The 20886-nt window shown below is 43.1% G+C and overlaps 1 protein-coding gene across 1 annotated transcript; it reads left to right on the forward strand.

The window, feature by feature from the left end:
• Positions 1-2022: 2022 nt before the first annotated feature.
• LOC120066201 (protein spire homolog 2-like) lies at positions 2023-19918 on the forward strand. The gene is made up of 16 exons (XM_039017398.1): positions 2023-2068; positions 2190-2703; positions 5194-5237; positions 5434-5817; positions 5934-6008; positions 7821-7985; positions 8155-8241; positions 10329-10449; positions 14799-14965; positions 15072-15288; positions 16478-16605; positions 16734-16871; positions 16962-17029; positions 17222-17249; positions 18628-18725; positions 19151-19918. The coding sequence occupies exons 2-16, from the start codon at positions 2409-2411 to the stop codon at positions 19392-19394; spliced, it is 2259 nt and encodes a 752-aa protein (XP_038873326.1). The 5' UTR covers positions 2023-2068; positions 2190-2408; the 3' UTR covers positions 19395-19918.
• The last annotated feature ends 968 nt before the right edge of the window (positions 19919-20886 follow it).

Raw genomic sequence — 20886 nt, forward strand, 5'->3', positions numbered from 1 at the left:
ACAGACAAAATGAGAAAGAAAAATTAAAAAAAATCACATTGTAGGATTTTTAATTAATTTATTTGCAAATTATGGTGGAAAATAAGTATTTGGTCACCTACAAACAAGCAAGATTTCTGGCTCTCACAGACCTGTAACTTCTTCTTTAAGAGGCTCCTCTGTCCTCCACTCGTTACCTGTATTAATGGCACCTGTTTGAACTTGTTATCAGTATAAAAGACACCTGTCCACAACCTCAAACAGTCACACCCCAAACTCCACTATGGCCAAGACCAAAGAGCTGGCAAAGGACACCAGAAACAAAATTGTAGACCTGCACCAGGCTGGGAAGACTGAATCTGCAATAGGTAAGCAGCTTGGTTTGAAGAAATCAATTGTGGGAGCAATTATTAGGAAATGGAAGACATACAAGACCACTGATAATCTCCCTCGATCTGGGGCTCCACGCAAGATCTCACCCCGTGGGGTCATATGAAGTGAAATTATAGACAAAACGTATCCGTGCTCATCAGCCATTGGACATAAACATTACACAACAAGTCGGAAATTGCAAATTCAACAATGAGTGGTTCAGAAGTAATCAGTGGCTAACTGCAAGCGTTGCAAAGCAATCACTATGTTGCATCCCCTGCCTGCTGTTCGGTTAAGAGGGCCTCTTTCTGGAGCTTCAACCTGAAGATCACTGATTCAACCTTGTTTTTTTTCAGAGTTCCCAGTAGTCTTGAAAGGACCATAAATCCAGAGAATTCCAGACTTTGATGACAGAGTTTGCCCACAAGAAGAACAGTAGCGCCACATTACTGTTCAAGTGAACATAGCACAACAACAGTCTATGGCTTGGGTGGCTAGAGTTTTTAACAATTTTCTGGGTCCTCCTTTCACACCGTCTGATATAGAGGACCTGAATGGCAGGGAGCTCGGCCCCAGTGATGTGATCGAGGGCAGTGCTGTTGCCATACCAAGCAGTGAGGAGGCCAGTCAAGATGGTCTCAATGGTGCAGCTGTAGAACCTTTTGAGGATTTCAACCTCCTGAGGGGGAAGAGGCGCTGTTGTGCCTTCTTAACGACTGTGTGCCTGTGCGTGGACCATTTTAAATCCTTAGTGATTTGGACATTGAGGAACTTGAAACTCTCAACCTGCTCCAGTGCAGTTCCATTAATATGGATGGGGGCGTGCTTGTCCCCCCTTTCCTGTAGTCCACGATCAGCTCATTGGTCTTGTTGACATTGAGGGAGATGTTGTCCCGCCACCACACCTCCTACCTGTCTCATCGTCCGATGTGATCAAGCCTACCACCATCGTGTCGTCAGCAAACTTGATGATGGTGTTGAAGTTGTATGTGGCCACGCAGTCGTGGGTGAATAGGAGGGGACTAAGCACACACCTCTTTCGGGCCCCCTTGTTGAGGGTCAGTGTGGCAAAGGTGATGTTGCCTACCCTACCACCTGGAGTCGGCTCCTCAGGAAGTCCAGTTTCCAGTTGCAGAGGGAGGTGTTCTGTCCCAGGGTCCTAAGCTTGGTGATGAGCTTGGAGCGGACAATAGTGTTGAACGCTGAGCTGTAGTCAATGAATTACATTTTCAAGCAATGCTTATTACAAGGTTATTACTGATTTATAAACTACACTATCCTATATTAACTAATGATGAACAGTCTATAACTACTTATAAACCCTTTACAAGCTCTTATTTGTAGTCGGCTGGCTATTATTTCCTTGGGCCTACATAGGGGTTGAATCTCGTGAATGAGTTTCTGCATGATGCACTGCTTCTGTTGATCGCCCTGTAGCCTACTTTGATAGGATTGTGGTTTCAATATTTTGTGGGTTGTTTCGATGATCCCCAGTTTACAATTGGCTCATTCATCCCCCTCCTCTCCCCTGTAACTATTCCCCAGGTCGTCGCTGCAAATGAGAATGTGTTCTCAGTCAACTTACCTGGTAAAATAAAGAATAAATAAATAAATAAATAAATGCTCAGGATGCGTGAGACAGGGGCGGAGCACAGCGGCTGTTGGGATGCGCTGCAGTGGAGCCGAAAATCTGGGGAACCAGACTGTCAAACCTAAGGTTATGGTCTATTCTCTCAATAACAATAAGCTTTAAAGATTAATGTATCTCTTCATCATTGTTTACCACGTCTGGTCGGTGGTCAAACATTTAACAAGTTTTCCCCTTTTTCTCCTTGCAGGTTGATTGCGACACTGGCGTAAGGTTTCCTCCTCCCGCCTCCTCTCCTTTCGGCACTGATTGAAATTCATGCAGATCAAAGATCGCTTTCGTTTACTGTTATGGTAACTCGCAGCTGCGGCAGTTGAGTTGGCGTGCTGTGGGGAAGGAAGGAACCCGGCGTGAACAGATAATGGCCTCAGAGCCGGCGGAGTAATGGGATCGGTCGCCTACCGCAGCCATGGCCAGATCAACAAACAGAAGCGCCAAGGATGGAGATTCAAGGGTGTCTGCTCCCACGGACCGGGCAGAGGCGCGGGACCTGAGCGACCCCAGAGAACTGTCTCTTGAAGAAGTGTTGAAATCCTACGAGCAGCCCATAAACGAGGAGCAGGCTTGGGCGATGTGTTATCAATACTGCAGCTGGTTGAGAGTGCCGCGCCCGGCCACTGTGACTGGTGGAGTTTACCGGGTGAAGGACCCGTCCTCTATACTCCTGCTCAGGGATGGGACGGTTTCCCCAAAGCAAGAACCAGGTAAGAGAGCTCTGTTAGCTCATCTTATTTATTTATCTAACTTCCTGACTGCCATGTGCTGCACCAAAATACCTTCATTAAAACTATAGCCTACAATATAATTTAGAATAGGCTTTTCAGCTATTGCTCAATGAATTTGATAGGCTATTGATTTCCTATTTGTAGGCTATAATCGCAACATGGTATATTGTTTTGAATTAGCAATTTACAATAAATCCGTCAGTCGCACTCCCTCCACACAGGGATGGCTTGGATTGGCAATTATTCATACAGTGCAATTCCAACCATTTATCGATTTGTTACATAAGGTTTGGACTTTAGACATATTGTGCAGATTTGTAATCAGTTTACCATTCACAAGTGTTTCTGTTAAAGCATCCAAAGGGTCCAAAGGGCCCAAAGCAAAACTCTAAAAACAGAGTTGCTGGCATAACTAACTGGGCCATGACATGATAAAATACAGGATACAATTGGGAGTGGAAAAAGATAGTAGGCTAGTAGATTACGAAATGTTGCAACATTAAGGGTGACCATGGAAATAACACATAAAGTAGAGAAAAATATGAAATCACCTTATCACTATGCTAATTTTCTATTTCATTTTAAATAGGTTACTTTGTAAGAGGTAATACAAGTAAAATTATGCCACAACAAGTTGGACAATAGTTCATCCAATAGTTTAGGCTATAGATCAGTTGCTGAGACAGAGTTGTATAGGCCCAAATATATAAATACTTTGTAGTTTTTATTATTATTGAACAACGACAAAAGTATATAAAGAACCATGTAATGTAAGAATGTAAGAACCATGTAAATCACAATGAATAACAGAGACAGTTATTGATAGCTCACTACAGGGTCACTGTGGTCATCTTGTCTTGGGAGTTGTTTACTTAGGAGGGGTGTTTCTTGGATGTTTTTGTTTACATTTATGGGACCATTTACAGAAGATAGTCAGTCAATTTAATGGCCGCAACAAAGGATATTGCTGCATATGTATGGTACATGTATCCTTGCTGATGACACGATTGTATTGCATTATTGATGCAGTTGGTCTGTATGGGTAGAGTTGAATACATATGTTGTTCTGGACTTTCATCACACATCACACATCACAACCTGTCTGGTCATCACAATTACTTATCCCTGGCAAATGAGTGAGTAATGAAGTTGGCTACAGGTATTGTTGGTTAAGGGTTAAGGTTAGCCTACTAAGGGTGTGTTTTATACTGATTATGAATGAGGTCACCAGGAAGTTGATGTATCTATATTTGGATTGTACCTGGTGAGGTCACTAGTAATCTCACTCTCTCTATATTCTGTCCCCCGCCCTCTCTTTTCCCTATAGTATTATGTATTTATTTTTTAACTCCCTCTGTTTTTTATGAACATTTCCTGTCCCCCATATTTCCATGGCAACAGATGATATGGTCCATATTTTGAATGTGGGAGAAATCACAGGGCCAGCAGACATAAAACAGTACCAAAATAGATGAAATCTTGAAAACATTGCCTGAAAGAGAAATAAGGCTGTGTTTACACAGGCAGTCCAATTCTCATCTTTTTTCCACAAATTGGTCTTTGGACCAATCACGTCAGATCTTTTTCAGAGCTTATCTGATTGGCCAATTAGTGAAAAAAATATCAGAATTGGGCTGCCTGTCTAAACGCAGCGAAACTATCATCACCAGACATGCACAAGATGAAAGACTCCATGTTCTCTCAGAGACACTGTCTGTGTCATTGGTTACATGAACCTGACCGGCCATAATGAAACCTGTCTAATGGTTCAGAAAGGATCTATTACTTTGCTTCTGATGGGCTTGAATAGAAATGTCTTCACCCTCTGAAAGAGAACAGTACTACCACTTTGTGTCAGGCAGACTCTTTGCCCACGGCACGGATATATTTAGATTTTCTCTGGGCCTAGCCCTGCTTTCAGTGCTTTGTTCTGGACAGAAAGAGCAGCACTGACCCTTCACCCAGGCCTCTCCACTAGTCTCCGGTTCTGCAGGGCTGCTGTGCTGAACGTGTAGTTTCAGGCCTCCCAGGTGTCATTACTGACATCTGAGCCCTGCGCTCCCCTGTACACACAGAAAACTGAGCCGCTACTGGCTAGCTGAGTTGAGTCTGCAGCACATGAGATATATAGAATGTAATGACTGTGAAATGAAAAATGCGCATTCTAGAGTCATAAAGGGATCAATGGTGGGAAAATGATGCATCTTGTCTGTATTTTCTTCTGTATATCATATTTTCTATTCATATTTAGACCCATGAAATGCAAAGTAACCCAACGCTATATTATGGAGTTATAACCTTTTTCAGATCTAAAAAGCCAATATTTCTCGGATCAGCACAGAATATATTGTATAAAAAATGTGTGAAATAAATGGAGATCTCCAGACCATGTCAGGGAGGAGAGCAGGCATAAAACAGTTTTTGTTGATGAGGTAATGCAGCTGCATGCCTACTTTCTTGTCTTCATAGATGACACAGATGGACCTCCCCTTCCACCAATCGCAGAGCGTCAGGTGAGTTTCTGAACCCCTCATCCCCACCCTGTAATACACAACCCACTGTCACAGTCTTTTCCCTCTTTTATCAACTATAAGGACACGTCTGCTCTGCCGGTCTCCATATTTGGAGCTGGCCCTTTTCCCTCCACCTCAAGGTCTCCAGCTGTTCAGTCCTATTTATTTCCTCTATCACTTGCTTCTGTTTCCTCAGCTGGTTCAGTCTCTGGGCATGGCCATCTACCAGGCCCTAGACTGGGGACTGGATGACAGTGAGGAGCGGGAGCTGAGTCCTCAGCTGGAGCGGCTCATTGAGCGCATGGCGGGAGGTGATCATAGCCTGCAGGCTGACTCCGGCGGTGGCAATGGAACAACAGATGAGGGCTACAGTGGACAGGAGGAGGAGGAAGAGGAAGAGGAGGGAGAAAAGGGGGCTATAAGACCAGTGTGTACATTCAGCCAGGTGATGACGCTGTGCACCTCCAGATTGGCAATCCCTGCCCTTGCTCCGGAGCACTACCAGGCTGTGTGCAGAGCCTTGTTCGTTGAGACTCTTGAGCTGCAAACCTTCCTGATCAAAATCCGAAATGCCAAGGAGGTATGTTCCCGATTTGTCTCTATATCAGAGATTACAGAGCCGTCATGTGTAAAGCTCTGAAGTCATTGTTAACTGAATAGTTGTGTTATCATCAGTGTATTATCATTTCTCTGTAGATGCTGAAGAAGATCAATGGAGAGGATCCTCAGGAAGATCAAGCTGAGATCGATGCACTGAAACACACAGACTGGGTGAGATTCAGGGATTGTGTGTTGTCTGTGTCACTGTGTGTGTAGGTGAGGATATGTTCTTTCATTGGGTTGATGGGGTGTGCGAGGTACATGAGGGCTTATGTGTGAGTGTACACTGCCTTCAGAAAGTATTCACACCCCTTGACATTTTCCAAATTTGATTGTTTTACAAAGTGGAATTAAAATGTGTTTAATTGTCATTTTTGGTCAACGATTTACACAAAATACTATAATGTCAAAGTGGAAGAATAATGCTATAACATTTATTTAAAAAAATTATGAAAAAGAAAACGGTAAAACTGTATATCTTGATTAGATAAGTATTCACCCCACTGAGACAATACATGTTAGAATCACCTTTGGCAGCGATTACAGCTGTGAGGGTTTCTAAGGAAAGTCTCTAAGATCTTTGCACACCTGGATTGTACAATATTTGCCTATTTATTATTTTTTTAATTCTTCAAGTTGGTTGTTGATCATTGCTAGACAGCAATTTTCAAGTCTTGCCATAGACTTTCAAGCAGATTTAATTCAAAATTGCAACTAGGCCACGCAGGAACATTCACTGTCATCTTGGTAAGCAACTCCAGTGTAGATTTGGCCTTGTGCTTTAGGATAGTGTCCTGCTGAAAGGGGAATTTGTCTCCCAGTGTTTGTTGGGATGAAGACTGAAACAGGTTTTCCTCTAGGATTTTTCCTGTGTTTAGCTGTGTTCCATTTCTTTTTATCCTAAAAAAACTCCTTAGTCCTTTCCGATGACAAGCATACCCTTAGCAGCCACCACCATGCTTGAAAATATGAGGTGATACTCAGTGATGTGTTGGATTTGCCCCAAACATAACGCTTTGTTTCCTAGCCACCGTGCTTCTACACCTGCATTGCTTGCTGTTTGGGGTTTTAGGCTGGGTTTCTGTACAGCACTTTGAGATATCAGCTGATGTAAGAAGGGCTATATAAATAAATTTGATTTGTATTCAGGACAAAAAGTTAATTTCTTTGCCACATTCTTTGCAGTATTACTTAAGTGCCATGTTGAAAAACAGAATGCATGTTTTGGAATATTTTTATTCTGTACAGGCTTCTTTTTTTCACTTCTTTTCACTCTATCATTTAGGTTACTATTGTGGAGTAACTACAATGTTGTTGATCCATACTTTGTTTTCTCCTGTCACACTCATTTAACTCTGTAACTGTATTTAAGTCTCCATTTGCCTCATGGTGAAATTCCTGAGCAGTTTTCCTTCCTCAACTGCAACTGAGTTAGGAAGGACTCCTGTATCTTTGTAGTGACTCTTTATTGATAGACCATCCAAAGCCTAATTCATAACTTCACCATGCTCAATGGGATATTCAACGTCTGTTATTTTTGTACTTTTTTAAATGTACTTTTATCAATCGCAAGACATTCAAAAACCTCCCTGGTCTTTGTGGTTGAATCTTTGAGTGACCTTACAGATAATTGTATATGTGGGGTACAGAGATCATGTTAACCACTATTATTGAACACTGAATGAGTCCATGCAAGTTATTATGTAATTTGTTAAGCACATTTTTACTCCAACACTTATTTAGCCTTGCCATAACAAAGGGGTTAAATACTTATTGACCGTAGACATTTCAGCTTTTATATGTTTTTTTGTGTGAACATTTTCTACAAATAAAATTCCACTTTGACATTATGGAGTATTGTGTGTAGATCAGTGACACAATCTCAATTTAATCAATTTTAAATGCAGGCTGTAACACAACAAAATGTGGAAAAAGTAAATGGGTATGAATACTTTCTGAGGGCACTGTATATGTGTATTTCAGACTCATCTCTGGGTCCAGTTGATGAAGGAGCTGAGACAGGGGGTGAAACTTAAGAAGGTGCAGGAGCATGAGTTTGACACACTGCCCACTGAGTTCAGCCTCACACCCTTTGAGATGCTCATGCAGGACATCCGCACCCGCAAGTTCCAGCTGCAGAAAGTCATGGTGAGCTGGGTATTGGTACTGATAGACTCTTGATCAATGGATTAGACAGAATTAACACAGAATTATACAACCTATAATTCAACCCATTTTCATGGGAAATTTAGTGATTAATGTATGACAGTAGTTATTTCTCCTGTATGTATCTCCCTCACTCATTTTCTCTCTGTAGGAGGATGGTGACATCCCCACACGAGTGAAAAGAAATGCCCATGAGCTTATTTTGGACTTCATCAGGTCTCGCCCTCCACTGAAACCAGTGAGTGTCCCTTCAATTACATTTTATTCTGTTGACTAGGGTGACCACATGTGCGGGACAGTCCTGCATTTTATCAACAAATTCAAACATCACTAATTTGGAAGAAAAAAAAGTTAATTTGTCCCATATTTCAGTTGGAAATTCCAACCTGTCTCTTGCAGTCACATTGGCTTATGAGCAAATTTTAGTTTAGTTTATTAATTCGACCATTTAAAAAAACAAGCACACAAACTTAAAAGCCATACATGCACATGAATAAAATCATCGAGGATAACACACAATAAAGTCTGGGACTTATTTCCATTGTGGTCCTCCAAATGTATATAATAAGGATGTAGTACTGGTGAGGTTAAACACTTCTCCAATCGTTGTTGAGATCTGACATTATGTGTAGCGCAAGACGAGACGTAGGCAATGTCATAGGCCTATCGTAAACCAATCACATTTTTCAAATCCTTTCAGGCTAAATTCCAGCTGAACTTGGAGAGGACTATGGAAGTCCAGAGAGGACATATGAATAAAAAAACTATTCCCTCGTTATATCGAGATCAAGACTTATTTATCTCAAGATCACGACATAACAAAAGTTGTTTTGTTGAGATCACGAGATAAACTCTATAAATAGGAGTGGACGTATTGATGGTAGATTGACAGTAGTGTCATTGTGGACCAAAGACTACAAAGATCTAAGACCTTTCATTAGAGCACATCTGTTGTAGGTAGCCATGTGCTAGTGTATAGGCCTGGGCCTTCATATCAAAGCTCTGGCAATGAAAGGCAAACAATGGCATACTGAGGAATTACAAATTCCAAACAAACTGCACATGTTACAGTATGTGTTGGGTCAGTGAGCTGATTTTTATAGCTGGATGAATGGTGGAGCTGTCCTTCAGCACCACAACATTTTGCCCACCATTTATGGCTGAAATGACAAATAGACTGTACTATTGAGAAACCTCAACATGTGATTCACTTCACCTGTTTTACTATTTATATTTTTCTGTACTACTTGTTAATTGTTGTTTGTAACTTTGTTTTTGCTGCTATTGACAAGCCAACCTCACCGTTAAAACTATTAAAGAGATTAAAATAAATCTATAATGGTAGACTGGTAAACTTTGTGGTCTGCAACCACAGTTGTGGTAACTTTTCTTGCACTGAACATTCCAGATTCAATCCATTTAAAATAGTAGTGCAACCGTACTTTTACATCTTTAAAATGGTATTGTATTGGAGCCAAAACTGGAAGCCATCTATAACTGACAGACATAATGCAATTTCTACCTGGGTTAATCCTTAATCAAAATAAAAATGGATGTGCTGATCCACCATGGGCTCTGTCTCCCCAGCCATACTGTCAATCTATCATCAATAAGTCCACTACTATTTATAGTTGATCTGGTGATCTCAACAACAAAAAAATGTTATGTCCCGATCACAAGAAATGTATTTTGTGATGTCAAAATGAGGGATTTTAAATTGTTTTATTCATATGTCCTCTCTGGACTTCCATGATTGAATCAGAATACAGGAAGGCTATAAAGTTTGTTAACACTGCTCTAATGTGCTCACAAAACAGTAACTCAATGCAGATTTGGACGTTTCACCGTAAAACGTGAAGAATTCTCATTTACGAGAAAGTGATGATGGCCTATTTTGAAAATTAGGTATGCCTAACTTGCTGTTTGAGGGTAGGCCTATTGAAAATAGATCATTTACATGAGACATTATGTGTGGGATTAGGCAGACATTGCAATTGGAGGATGCATTTTATGCATATTCTATAATGATATTCAATAGGCTACATCTGTTGATCCAAATGTAAGAAATGATGATGTCATTAGCACTACACCATGAGCGGTGGGTGACAAAAAAAGGCTACACTGTGCCGCGAATGTCCCGCGAAATCATCCTGCATTTGAGTATTTTAAATGTGGTCACCCTTCTGTTGATGTGACTGCACTGTGCCTGTGCCAGTACCTTGTGCATAGACTGGTCAGTGAGACACAGTCTGAGACTGGGTCCTGTGTGTCTGTGTTTGTTTCTCCTGTGTTCTCAGTCTACCTGTGTGTTGTGTTGCATGCTAGGCGTCGGAGCGCAACCTGCCCCCTCCTCCTCAGGAGCAGCAGTCCCTTCATGAACGCGTCCTCGCTGAAATCAAACAGGAGCGCAAACTGAAGCCTGTGGACCCACCCGGCTCCAAGAGATGTATGGGCATCACTGCCAGTGCATTAACACTTAGAACTATATGGGTCGTTCTTCAATTATGGTGGCATTTTGGAATTAAAAAAAATAAAATGTTTTTAATTGAAATGTATTTGGGTACATATTCCCATTCTAAATCAACTAATATGGTAGCTTAATGACTTAATTTTCTTTAACCATTATGATAACATTGTGCCTCCAGTAGGAGTAGTAAAACTCCAGTAGGAGTAGTAACACTCCAGGAGGAGTAGTAACACTCCAGTAGGAATAGTAACAGGAGGAGTAGTAAAACTCCAGTAGGAGTAGTAACACTCCAGTAGGAATAGTAACAGGAGGAGTAGTAAAACTCCAGTAGGAGTAGTAACACTCCAGGAGGAGGAGTAGTAACACTCCAGGAGGAGGAGTAGTAACACTCCAGGAGGAGGAGTAGTAACACTCCAGGAGGAGTAGTAACACTCCAGGAGGAATAGTAACAGGAGGAGTAGTAACACTCCAGTAGGAGTAGTAACACTCCAGGAGGACTAGTAACACTCCAGGAGGACTAGTAACACTCCGGGAGGACTAGTTACACTCCGGGAGGAGTAGTAACACTCCAGGAGGAGTAGTAACAGTCCAGGAGGAGTAGTACCGCTCCAGGAGGAATAGTAACACTCCAGTAGGAATAGTAACAGGAGGAGTAGTAACACTCCAGGAGGAGTAGTAACACTCCAGTAGGATTAGTAACACTCCAGGAGCAGTAGTAACACTCCAGGAGCAGTAGTAACACTCCAGGAGCAGTAGTAACACTCCAGGAGGAGTAGTAACACTCCAGGAGGAGTAGTAACACTCCAGGAGGAATAGTAACAGGAGGAGTAGTAAAACTCCAGGAGGAGTAGTAACACTCCAGTAGGAGTAGTAACACTAACACTCCAGGAGGAGTAGTAACACTCCAGGAGGACTAGTAACACTCCAGGAGGACTAGTAACACTCCAGTAGGAGTAGTTACACTCCGGGAGGAGTAGTAACACTCCAGTAGGAGTAGTTACACTCCGGGAGGAGTAGTAACACTCCAGTAGGAGTAGTTACACTCCGGGAGGAGTAGTAACACTCCAGTAGGAGTAGTTACACTCCAGGAGGAGTAGTAACACTCCAGGAGGAGTAGTAACACTCCAGGAGGAGTAGTAACACTCCAGGAGGAATAGTAACACCCCAGGAGGAGTAGTAACACCCCAGGAGGAGTAGTAACACTCCAGGAGGAGTAGTAACACTCCAGGAGCAGCAGTAACACTCCAGTAGGAGTAGTAACACTCCAGTAGGAGTAGTAACACTCCAGTAGGAGTAGTAACACTCCAGGAGGACTAGTTACACTCCAGGAGGACTAGTTACACTCCGGGAGGACTAGTAACACTCCGGGAGGACTAGTAACACTCCGGGAGGAATAGTAACACTCCGGGAGGAATAGTAACACTCCGGGAGGAGTAGTAACACTCCAGGAGGAGTAGTAACACTCCAGGAGGAGTAGTAACAGGAGGAGTAGTAAAACTCCAGGAGGAGTACTACCGCTCCAGTAGGAGTAGTAACACTCCAGGAGGAGTAGTAACACTCCAGTAGGAATAGTAACAGTAGGAGTAGTAAAACTCCAGGAGGAGTAGTAACACTCCAGGAGGAGTAGTAACACTCCAGTAGGAGTAGTAACACTCCGGGAGGAGTAGTAACACTCCGGGAGGAGTAGTAACACTCCAGTAGGAAGAGTAACAGTAGGAGTAGAAACACTCCGGGAGGAGTAGTAACACTCCAGTAGGAGTAGTAACACTCCAGGAGGAGTAGTAACACTCCAGTAGGAAGAGTAACACTCCGGGAGGAGTAGTAACACTCCGGGAGGAGTAGTAACACTCCGGGAGGAGTAGTAACACTCCAGGAGGAGTAGTAACACTCCAGGAGGAGTAGTAACACCAAGGTCATCAATCCTTTAAAAAAATATATAATCACATTTTATCGGTCACGTACACGTGTTTAGCAGATATTATTGCGGGTGTAGCGAAATTCTTTTTATATATATTTTTTTTCTTAAAAAAAACTAAGCTATGGAGTTGTTTTAAGATGGTCATACCATGGATTTGGCCTTTACTACTATAGCCCATAGAAACGCATTGAATAACACATTCATAAATGGCAAAAAAGACAGTCGAAAAATAAATCATGAGGAATAAGCTATTGAAGTGTTTTTAAGAAAGCTCAGGAAATAGTTTTTTTTGACACATTTAACTCCTTATTTTTGTTTTCGTGAGGAGAGCGATTTTCGAGATTTCTCATGGTCTGACAAACACCGCTGTAATTCGGCCACCTTCGCCCGCAGATGTGGATGTGATGGATTGAGACACAGCCCAGGCAAAAGAAATATCTTCAGATTTTTCAAATTGTTACTTAGATTGATGCAGGGGTGCGTCAATAGACTCTTAATGATTTGTTCAATAGTTCAATATAAAACAAAAACATGTATGATGTGTAACTGGTAAGTGTCTTCACTGATATTTTCACCCTCTCCCTGACTCAGTCTGTAATACCTACATGTTTCAAGCAGACCACCATAGTCCCTGTGCCCAAGAACACCAGGGTAACATGTTTAAATGACTATTGCCCCGTAGCACTCACATCTGTAGCCATGAAATGCTTTGAAAGCCATGAAATACTATTTAACAGAGTCCCACTCAGCCTATGTCACAACTCTCCTTCCATGGCAATAGATAACAGTAAAACTCCAGCCAGCATGTTTAAAAAGGTAAAAGTGACACCAAATCTCCCAGCTCACATCAACACCATCATCCCAGACACACTGGACCCACTCCAATTTGCATACTGTCCCAACAGATCCACAGATGATGCGATCTCTATTGCACTCCACACTGCCCTCTCCCACCTGGACAAAAGGAACACCTATGTGAGAATGCTGTTCAATGACTACAGCCCAGCGTTCAACACCATAGTGCCCTCCAAGCTCATCAGTAAGCTAAGGACCCTGGGACTGAACACCTTACTCTGCAACTGGACTTCCTGACGGGCTGCTCCCAGGTGGTAAGGGTAGGCAACAACACGTCTGCCACACTGACCCTCAACAGGGGGGCCCCTCAGGGCTCCTTATTCACCCACAACTGTGTGGCCACGCACGCAACCTCTCCCTCAACGTCAGTGAGACGAAGGAGCTGATCGTGGACTCCAGGAAACAGAGGGCCGAGCACTCCCCCATTCATATTGACGGGGCTGTAGTGGAGCTGGTCGAGAACTTCGTGCCCATATCACTAAGGATCTTTCATGCTACACACACACCAACACAGTCGTGAAGAGGGCACGATAAAGCCTCTTCCCCCTCAGGAGGCTGAAAAGGTTTTGCATGGGCCCTCAGATCCTCAAAACGTTCTACAGCTGCACCATTGAGAGCATCTTGATCCACTGCATCACCGCTTGGTATGGCAACTGCTTGGCATCTGACCGCAAGGCACTACAGAGGGTAGTGCGTACTGGGCCAAGCTCCCTGCCATCCAGGACCTCTATACCAGGGAGTGTCAGAGGAAGGCCGTAAAAATGATCAAAGACTCCAGCCACCCTAGTCATAGACTGTTTTCTCTGCTACCACACTGCAAGTGGTACCGATGCACCAAATCTGGAATCAACAGGACCCTGAACAGCTTATACCCCAAGCCATAAGACTTTGAAAATAATTAGTTAAATAGTTAACCACCGGAGGCTGGTGGCACCTTAATTTGGGAGGATGGGCTTGTGGTAATGGCTGGATCAGAATAAGTAGAATGGTATCAAAAACATCAAACACATGGTTTGATGCCATTCCATTTGCTCCGTTCTAGCCATTATTATGAGCTGTCCACCCCTCAGCAGCCTCCACTGTAGTTAACCAAATAGCTACCCGGACTATCTGCATTAAACCCTTTATGCACTAACTATTTGTTTTACACATCACATACGTTGCTGCTACTGTTTATTATCTATCCTGTTGCCTAGTCACTTTATTCCTTTTATATGTACATATCTATCTCAATTACCTCATACCCCTGCACATCGACTTGGTAATGATACCCTGTGTATATAGCCAAGTTATTTATTACTTTTGTTATTACATGTTTTACTTTTCTATTATTTATCTATTTTCTTTCTCTGCATTGTTGGGAAGGGCCCATAAGTATAAATACAATTTGATTGGACTATTTGTCCTTTAAGTGTTTTTCATGGTTGCAAAGGCAAGGGATGCAAATACCACCGCGATTCAAGAACGACCCATACACGTAGCATCTACCTAGCGTGGCATGTATTCTAAATGTGTTTGAGAGTTCAGTGTTTGTGTGTTGTGTTTCATTCCCCAGCGTTTGGCTCCTTGCCCTGTCTGGCACCCAACTTCCCGTGTGATTTCAAATCTACTTCCTGCATTGACCTGTCAGTCTCAGAGCTTAGGTCCCGCCCCCCATCTCATCCTCGTGTTCTGCTCAAAGCTCCTACTCTTCAGGAGATGGAGGAGATGAGTATTTTGGAGGTGAGAGGAAAGAGAGAAGATAACTACAACAACATCTACCAATTAAGCCTCTCACACAAGAAGTCATGTTCCATTTCCTCCTCCTCCGGTCTTGTTGTTGCTGCAGGATGAGGAGTCTCCAGGAGAGCTCTGCCGGGCTGAGAGTTTTCCCACATCCATGAAACGGGACCGCTCCTTCTCTGAACATGACCTGGCTGAGCTCAGGGGGGAGATTCTCCCCTCACTGTCCGAATCCGCACATCTGGGAGGGGCTGTGTTGCGGAGGGGCGAGAGACCACGGTCACACACGCTCTCAGGGGCTGGGCCACCCCCCACGCACAGAGGTCAGTATGCTCACTGAGCCTCCTCTCACTGCAGACAGTTTCAGGTCTTGGTCAACAGAGGGAGACATTTACTGTATTCATGTGATACTGTAGCTCCAGTCATTAAGCTACTGACTGTAATCAGTTTATGAAACAGATATTTTGGTATTTTGGCCATGTCAAATATTTATTTATGTTGAAAAGCAAGCCTGACAAAAAAATAATATATTTGCAAATAAAAAACATTGGTGTAAACTGTTAAATGTTAAATAAATAAAATGCAATAGTTTTTTTTAGGGCTTCATGATGGATATAATAAACGTATAAAGCTGTACAGATAAGAACTAGATCCATAAAATGCTAGGAGGAAAACAGCTAATGGGTTTGATTGGTTTCTTACGCCCCTTGATTGGTGAGATGAGGGAGATGTGTTGACCATAGTTAGTTAGTAAGTAAGTTCTCCATCTCCTTACACAAACCTTAGCCAGAATGGAGGCCCTTACCCCCAATCTATCAAATTAAACTCCCAACCTTCCAATCTCAGGGTGGACTCTGTAACCACAAGCCGACTGAGTTGGTTTTGACCTGGTTTTGACCATAGTAGGAGAGAACAAAAACAAATGGGGGTTCAGTGAGTTGTCACCACTGTTCTAGGGGAATGTCAACCCTTTCTCATCACAGACTTGTCCAAAATGTAGTGATGAGCAGCTGATTTACATTAGCCTACATTTAGCCTGCTGTTGTTTTCTAGTTGAATGGTCCTTGGTCTAACCGTAAGACTTGGCTGTGGTTAAACCCCATAGGAGTCTACAGCCATGTCACAGGGTTAGTCCTCGCTTCTGCTTCCTTTACATTTAGCATAAAGAAGACATTGGCACTTATTTAGTCTTAGAGGTTACATCACATACAAAGTCTTACTACTAATACCTAGCCTCATTTTTATTTACTCCGACCCCAATTTAGTTCCCCTCTTGAATGTCAAAAAAGGATCTGCTGTGATCTCCTTGCAAGTGTTCCTACATGCGTTATACTCCACCAAAAACAGACAGATAAAAACACTAGATGTCACCACTAATTTATTTCATTGACGGCTCATTTTTAACCTACAGCTTTGGATGTTCAGAGCTCTGACTCAATAGAAGAACATCATGGACTGTGATTCAAAGCTTTCTTCCTATTCGTCTGTCTGTCTCCATCTCCCTGTTCCAAGCCCCTCTTCCTGTGCCAGGCTGGGTGCCCCTCTCCCCTGCCCGTATCTCTCTCAGCTCAGTGGATGAGACCACAGAAGGGGCAGAGACTGGCTCCAGCTCTCGGGGTGGCTATAAACCCAAGTGGATGGTGAGTGGCCCATTGTCTTTGATCACCTCTCCACACTGCTTCCCCTGGGTGCTCCACTTCAACCTGACCTGACTAATCTATGCAATCTCCTCTCTACCTACTCAACCCCTCTCTATATCCCTGTGAAGGAGGAATTCAGTCACCCAGTGGAGAGTCTTGCCTTAACAGTCGATGAGGTCATCAATGTGCGTCGTGTGCTGGTGAAAGCAGAGATGGAGAAGTACCTCCAGAACAAGGAACTGTATGACAATCTGAGGAGAGGCAAGGTACAGGCAGTTACGTCATATCCTTTCATATTGTTCTCTCAAAGCCTTATGAGCGAGGTTTTATCGATAGTATATGTATGTGTCTCCCAGGTGTGCTGTTGCTGCAGAATTAAATTCCCCCTCTTTTCCTGGCCATCCACCTGCCTGCTCTGTAAAAGGTCAGTAAACATTAGTACATGCGCCTTTTGAAATAACACTATATTCAATTAATTTAAACTTGGTCAAGAAGAACAAGAATAATGTTACTTTTTACATACCATTGTGGGTTTGATTGAATAGCGCCATATGTGTTGTTGGCAGTGTAATTCGGGGGATTCTTAGCTCTGTCCCTGTGCTTCTCTCTCCTTCAGGTCTGTCTGTGGATCCTGCAGTGCAAAGGTATCCTACATCCCCTTCCTCTTTGACAGTGTAAATGCAAATTCATGTTTTTGGAATGTGTAATGTTTTCACAGTTCTTTCTGCTAATGTGGTTTGTATTCAATATACAGTATATATCATTAGACGAGCAAAATATGTTCTGTGGTGGCTCATAATATTATTCTGTGCATTTAATCATGTCAATTATTTTAATTTGTGCCTCAGTCATCAGACCATTTGTGTTTCTGTGCTAAATAGGTTTTAGGTCTGTGCTGTTGTAGTTTGTCGTGTGAGATTGTGGTTTGTCTTTGCTGTTTCTGTTTTGTAAGTTCATGGTTCTGAATATATACTGAACAAAAATGTAAACGCAACATGCAACAATTTCAACGGTTTTACTGAGTTACATTTCATATAAGGAAGTCAGTCAAATGAAATAAATTCATTAGGCCCTAATATATGGATTTCACATGACGGCAGGGGCGGGGCCATGGGTGGGCCTGGAGGGGCATAGGTCCACCCACTGGGGAGCCAGGCCCAGCCAATCAGAATGAGTTTTTCCCCACAAAAGGGCTTTATTACAGACAGAAATACTCCTCAGTTTCATCAGATGTCCGGGTGGCTGGTCTCAGATGATCCCGCAGGTGAAGAAGCTGGATGTGGAGGTACTGAGCTGGCGTGGATACATGTGGTCTGCGGTTGTGAGCCCGGTTGGATATACTGCCAAATTCTCTAAAACAACGTTGGAGGCAGCTTATGGTAGAGAAATTAACATTAAATTATCTGGCAACAGCTCTGGTGGACATTCCTGCAATCAGCATGCCAATTTGACACTCCCTCAAAACTTAAGACATCTGTGGCGTTGTGTGACAAAACTGCAAATTTTAGAGTGGCCTTTTATTGTCCCCAGCACAAGGTGCACTTGTGTAATGATCATGCTGTTTATTCAGCTTCTTGACATACCACACCTGTCAGGTGGATGGATTTTCTTGGCAAAGGAGAAATGCTCACTAACAAGGATGTAAATAAATTTGTGCACAACATTTCAGAAAAATAAGCTTTTTGTGATAGAGAACATTTCTGGGTTCTTTTAATCCAGCTCATGAAACATGGGACCAACACTTTACATGTTGTGTTTATTTTTTTTGTTCAGTATAGTTTGTGATTGTGCTGTGAGGTTCTGTTGAGGTTGATGCTTTGTGACATTGTTTCTCCCTCATTCTCGCAGCTCTGTCTTATCTCATATTTCCTAATCATATTAAGTCTGCCATTTCCTCTTCACTTTCTCCTGCAGATATATGATCTCTCTCAGTTCTTCAAATGTCCTACTCCTCCTCCTCTTCCTCTTCCTCCTCACCCATGCCCATTTTAACTATCTATTTTCCCTCACCCTTTGCCACAGATGAAGATTCCTTCCAAGAAGATGGCCCACATCCCAGTCTACACTGTGGGCTTTCACAGCAGCCCAAAGAGCCATGGTCGCAAGAGTGAGGTCTACAAGTGAGTCTTGTTTGCCTGTACAGTATATCTTTCAGTCTATTTGAGTTACTTCATGGCCACTGAACTGGATCTCTTTACCTCAGCAGAGGAAGTCTTGGCTCACCCCAGCCAATAGTAACTCACATGCTTAATCCAATCACTTGCCATCCTCTAGATTTCTCAGCATTTGTTATGTAACTCCTCCATTTCACTCAGATCTCGAAGTAGCCATTATGTAATAATTACCCATCTGATTGCTCCGCAGTCAGTCTTTAATGTCCCCCTTTAGGCCATTATAGATGGGTAGGGCCTAGAGTTGTTCCAAACCATGTGCCCTGACCGGGAAAAACTCCAGGCCAATGCGACCTGATTAGAGTGTTCCTGGTCATGTTATATACTCAGAGCACTCCACTGAAGGGTTATAACACCTGTCTCCCTCTCCACAGATCTCTGCGTACTCTCTCCCGCCGGTCTGTGGAGGAGGAGTTCCCCCACCTGTACACCCATGGCTGCAGCCTGCGGGATGTCTGTGCGGACTGCACCAAGTTTGTGGCTGATGTCATCTCGTCCAGTCGCAAGAGCCTGGACATCCTCAACAACACTCCCAAGAGGGAGAGTGTTACGCCCAAGACACACCCCCAACCTCATGCATCACCACATCCGCCCACCTTGAAGAGGAAGAACAAGTGAATAGATCGACTGTTGGTTTTTCCTGCGCCTCCTTAGCAGGGTTGCACCTGTGCTGCACTACTAGCCTACTCAAATACCCCACCATTCCCCCTAACCTGCAAGTATCCCCTCACCCTGCTGAAGTGCTTGTTAAGGGTTGTTCCTCCCCCACTCCACTGTGGAGGTTCATAGGAGGATATGGCCTAGGAACAACAATAAGTCTGCCTCATCACACCAGTGATTACTTCACTCACTGGTCTGATGCACAGCTGAAACTGAGAGAGAGGACGTAAGGAAGAAGTGGAGGGCAAGCAGAGAGGGGAGGCAAAACAGAGGGAGGAGGAAATAGGTGAGAGAGGAAGAGGTAAGGATGATTGGAAAAAGGAGATATATCTACTGTAGGAGCCAAGAGTTTGGTTTAGGCTAAACATTTAGCTCCCTAGTTGCCTTGTTGTAGTTATGAAAAACCAAAATAACACATTTTAACTGTAAACGCACCTTGACACACCTTCTTAGAACACCAGATTTTTTTTCTGGAATGTTAAAACAACACTATGGCAAGCTCAATAGAAGAGTATTTCACTATGACAATAATTGTTGAAATGTGCTAGGATTGTCTGTGGTCCAACTTAATGATGCATGGTGACATTGTCTGTACGACTGTTTGAATGTAACCGGGTCTGAGAGGACTAGTAAAGGTCAGGTCTGGGTAAAAGAGATCCTAAGAGAGACCTGTCCTGTTGGCACCACACTGGACTGGACCCCAGCCGTCTATCTCTGCTGCTTCAGAATGACATTAAGCCCCCTCTCTCACCCTCGATGGTCCTGTGAGATCTGCTCTAATTTTCTAAACACTAAGTAAACCTCAACTGCAATAAATCTAATGTAACCATGAAGTACTATGTCTACAGTGTGGATCTGTCCATCCTTCCATAGAAGGCTAAGTAAGCATTATACTGTATATTTCTATATAACTGTTGAAGCCTAGTTTCCCTGTTGACCTTGAGTGACCATGTGAAGATCTAAAGCTTTGTTAGATAGGGTAAAAGGTCAGAGAAATTCTTCACTAATAGCATGCGGTAGCCTACATGTTAAAACACTATGATCGTTCATTAAACCTTTAGATACACCTATATGAGGAAGTGTCTGTTACAGTGTAATAGATAGTAGTGGTTAGAGCGTTGGGCCACTAACCGAAAGGTTACTGGATCAAATCCCTGAGCAAGGCATTTAACCCCCTGTTCCCGGAGCGCCGAAGACGTGGATGTCGATTAAGGCAGCCCCCGCACCTCTCTGATTTAGAGGGGATGGGTTAAATGCGGAAAACACATTTCAGTTGAAGGCATTCAGTTGTACAACTGACGAGGTATCCCACTTTCCCCTTTCCCTTTCTAATAGACCACTATATTGAGAAGGGAGATGGACTGGTCAACAGAACATAAAAAGTAAAGCTAAGCCTGTCGGGAATTTTTTAAACCCCGCCTTTCATGAATAAGTAATTTAAGGTCCAATC

The sequence above is a fragment of the Salvelinus namaycush genome, chromosome 21 (genome assembly GCF_016432855.1).
Source record: "Salvelinus namaycush isolate Seneca chromosome 21, SaNama_1.0, whole genome shotgun sequence".
NCBI classification, from domain to species: Eukaryota; Metazoa; Chordata; class Actinopteri; order Salmoniformes; family Salmonidae; genus Salvelinus; species Salvelinus namaycush.

Bases quoted from the DNA above. Each gene is read 5' to 3' on its own strand.
- LOC120066201 (XM_039017398.1), top strand. From the start codon at position 2,409: ATGGCCAGATCAACAAACAGAAGCGCCAAGGATGGAGATTCAAGGGTG. The intron at 7,986-8,154 runs GTGAGCTGGGTA...TTCTCTCTGTAG, and splicing joins TCCAGCTGCAGAAAGTCATG to GAGGATGGTGACATCCCCAC. The intron at 8,242-10,328 runs GTGAGTGTCCCT...GTTGCATGCTAG, and splicing joins CTCGCCCTCCACTGAAACCA to GCGTCGGAGCGCAACCTGCC.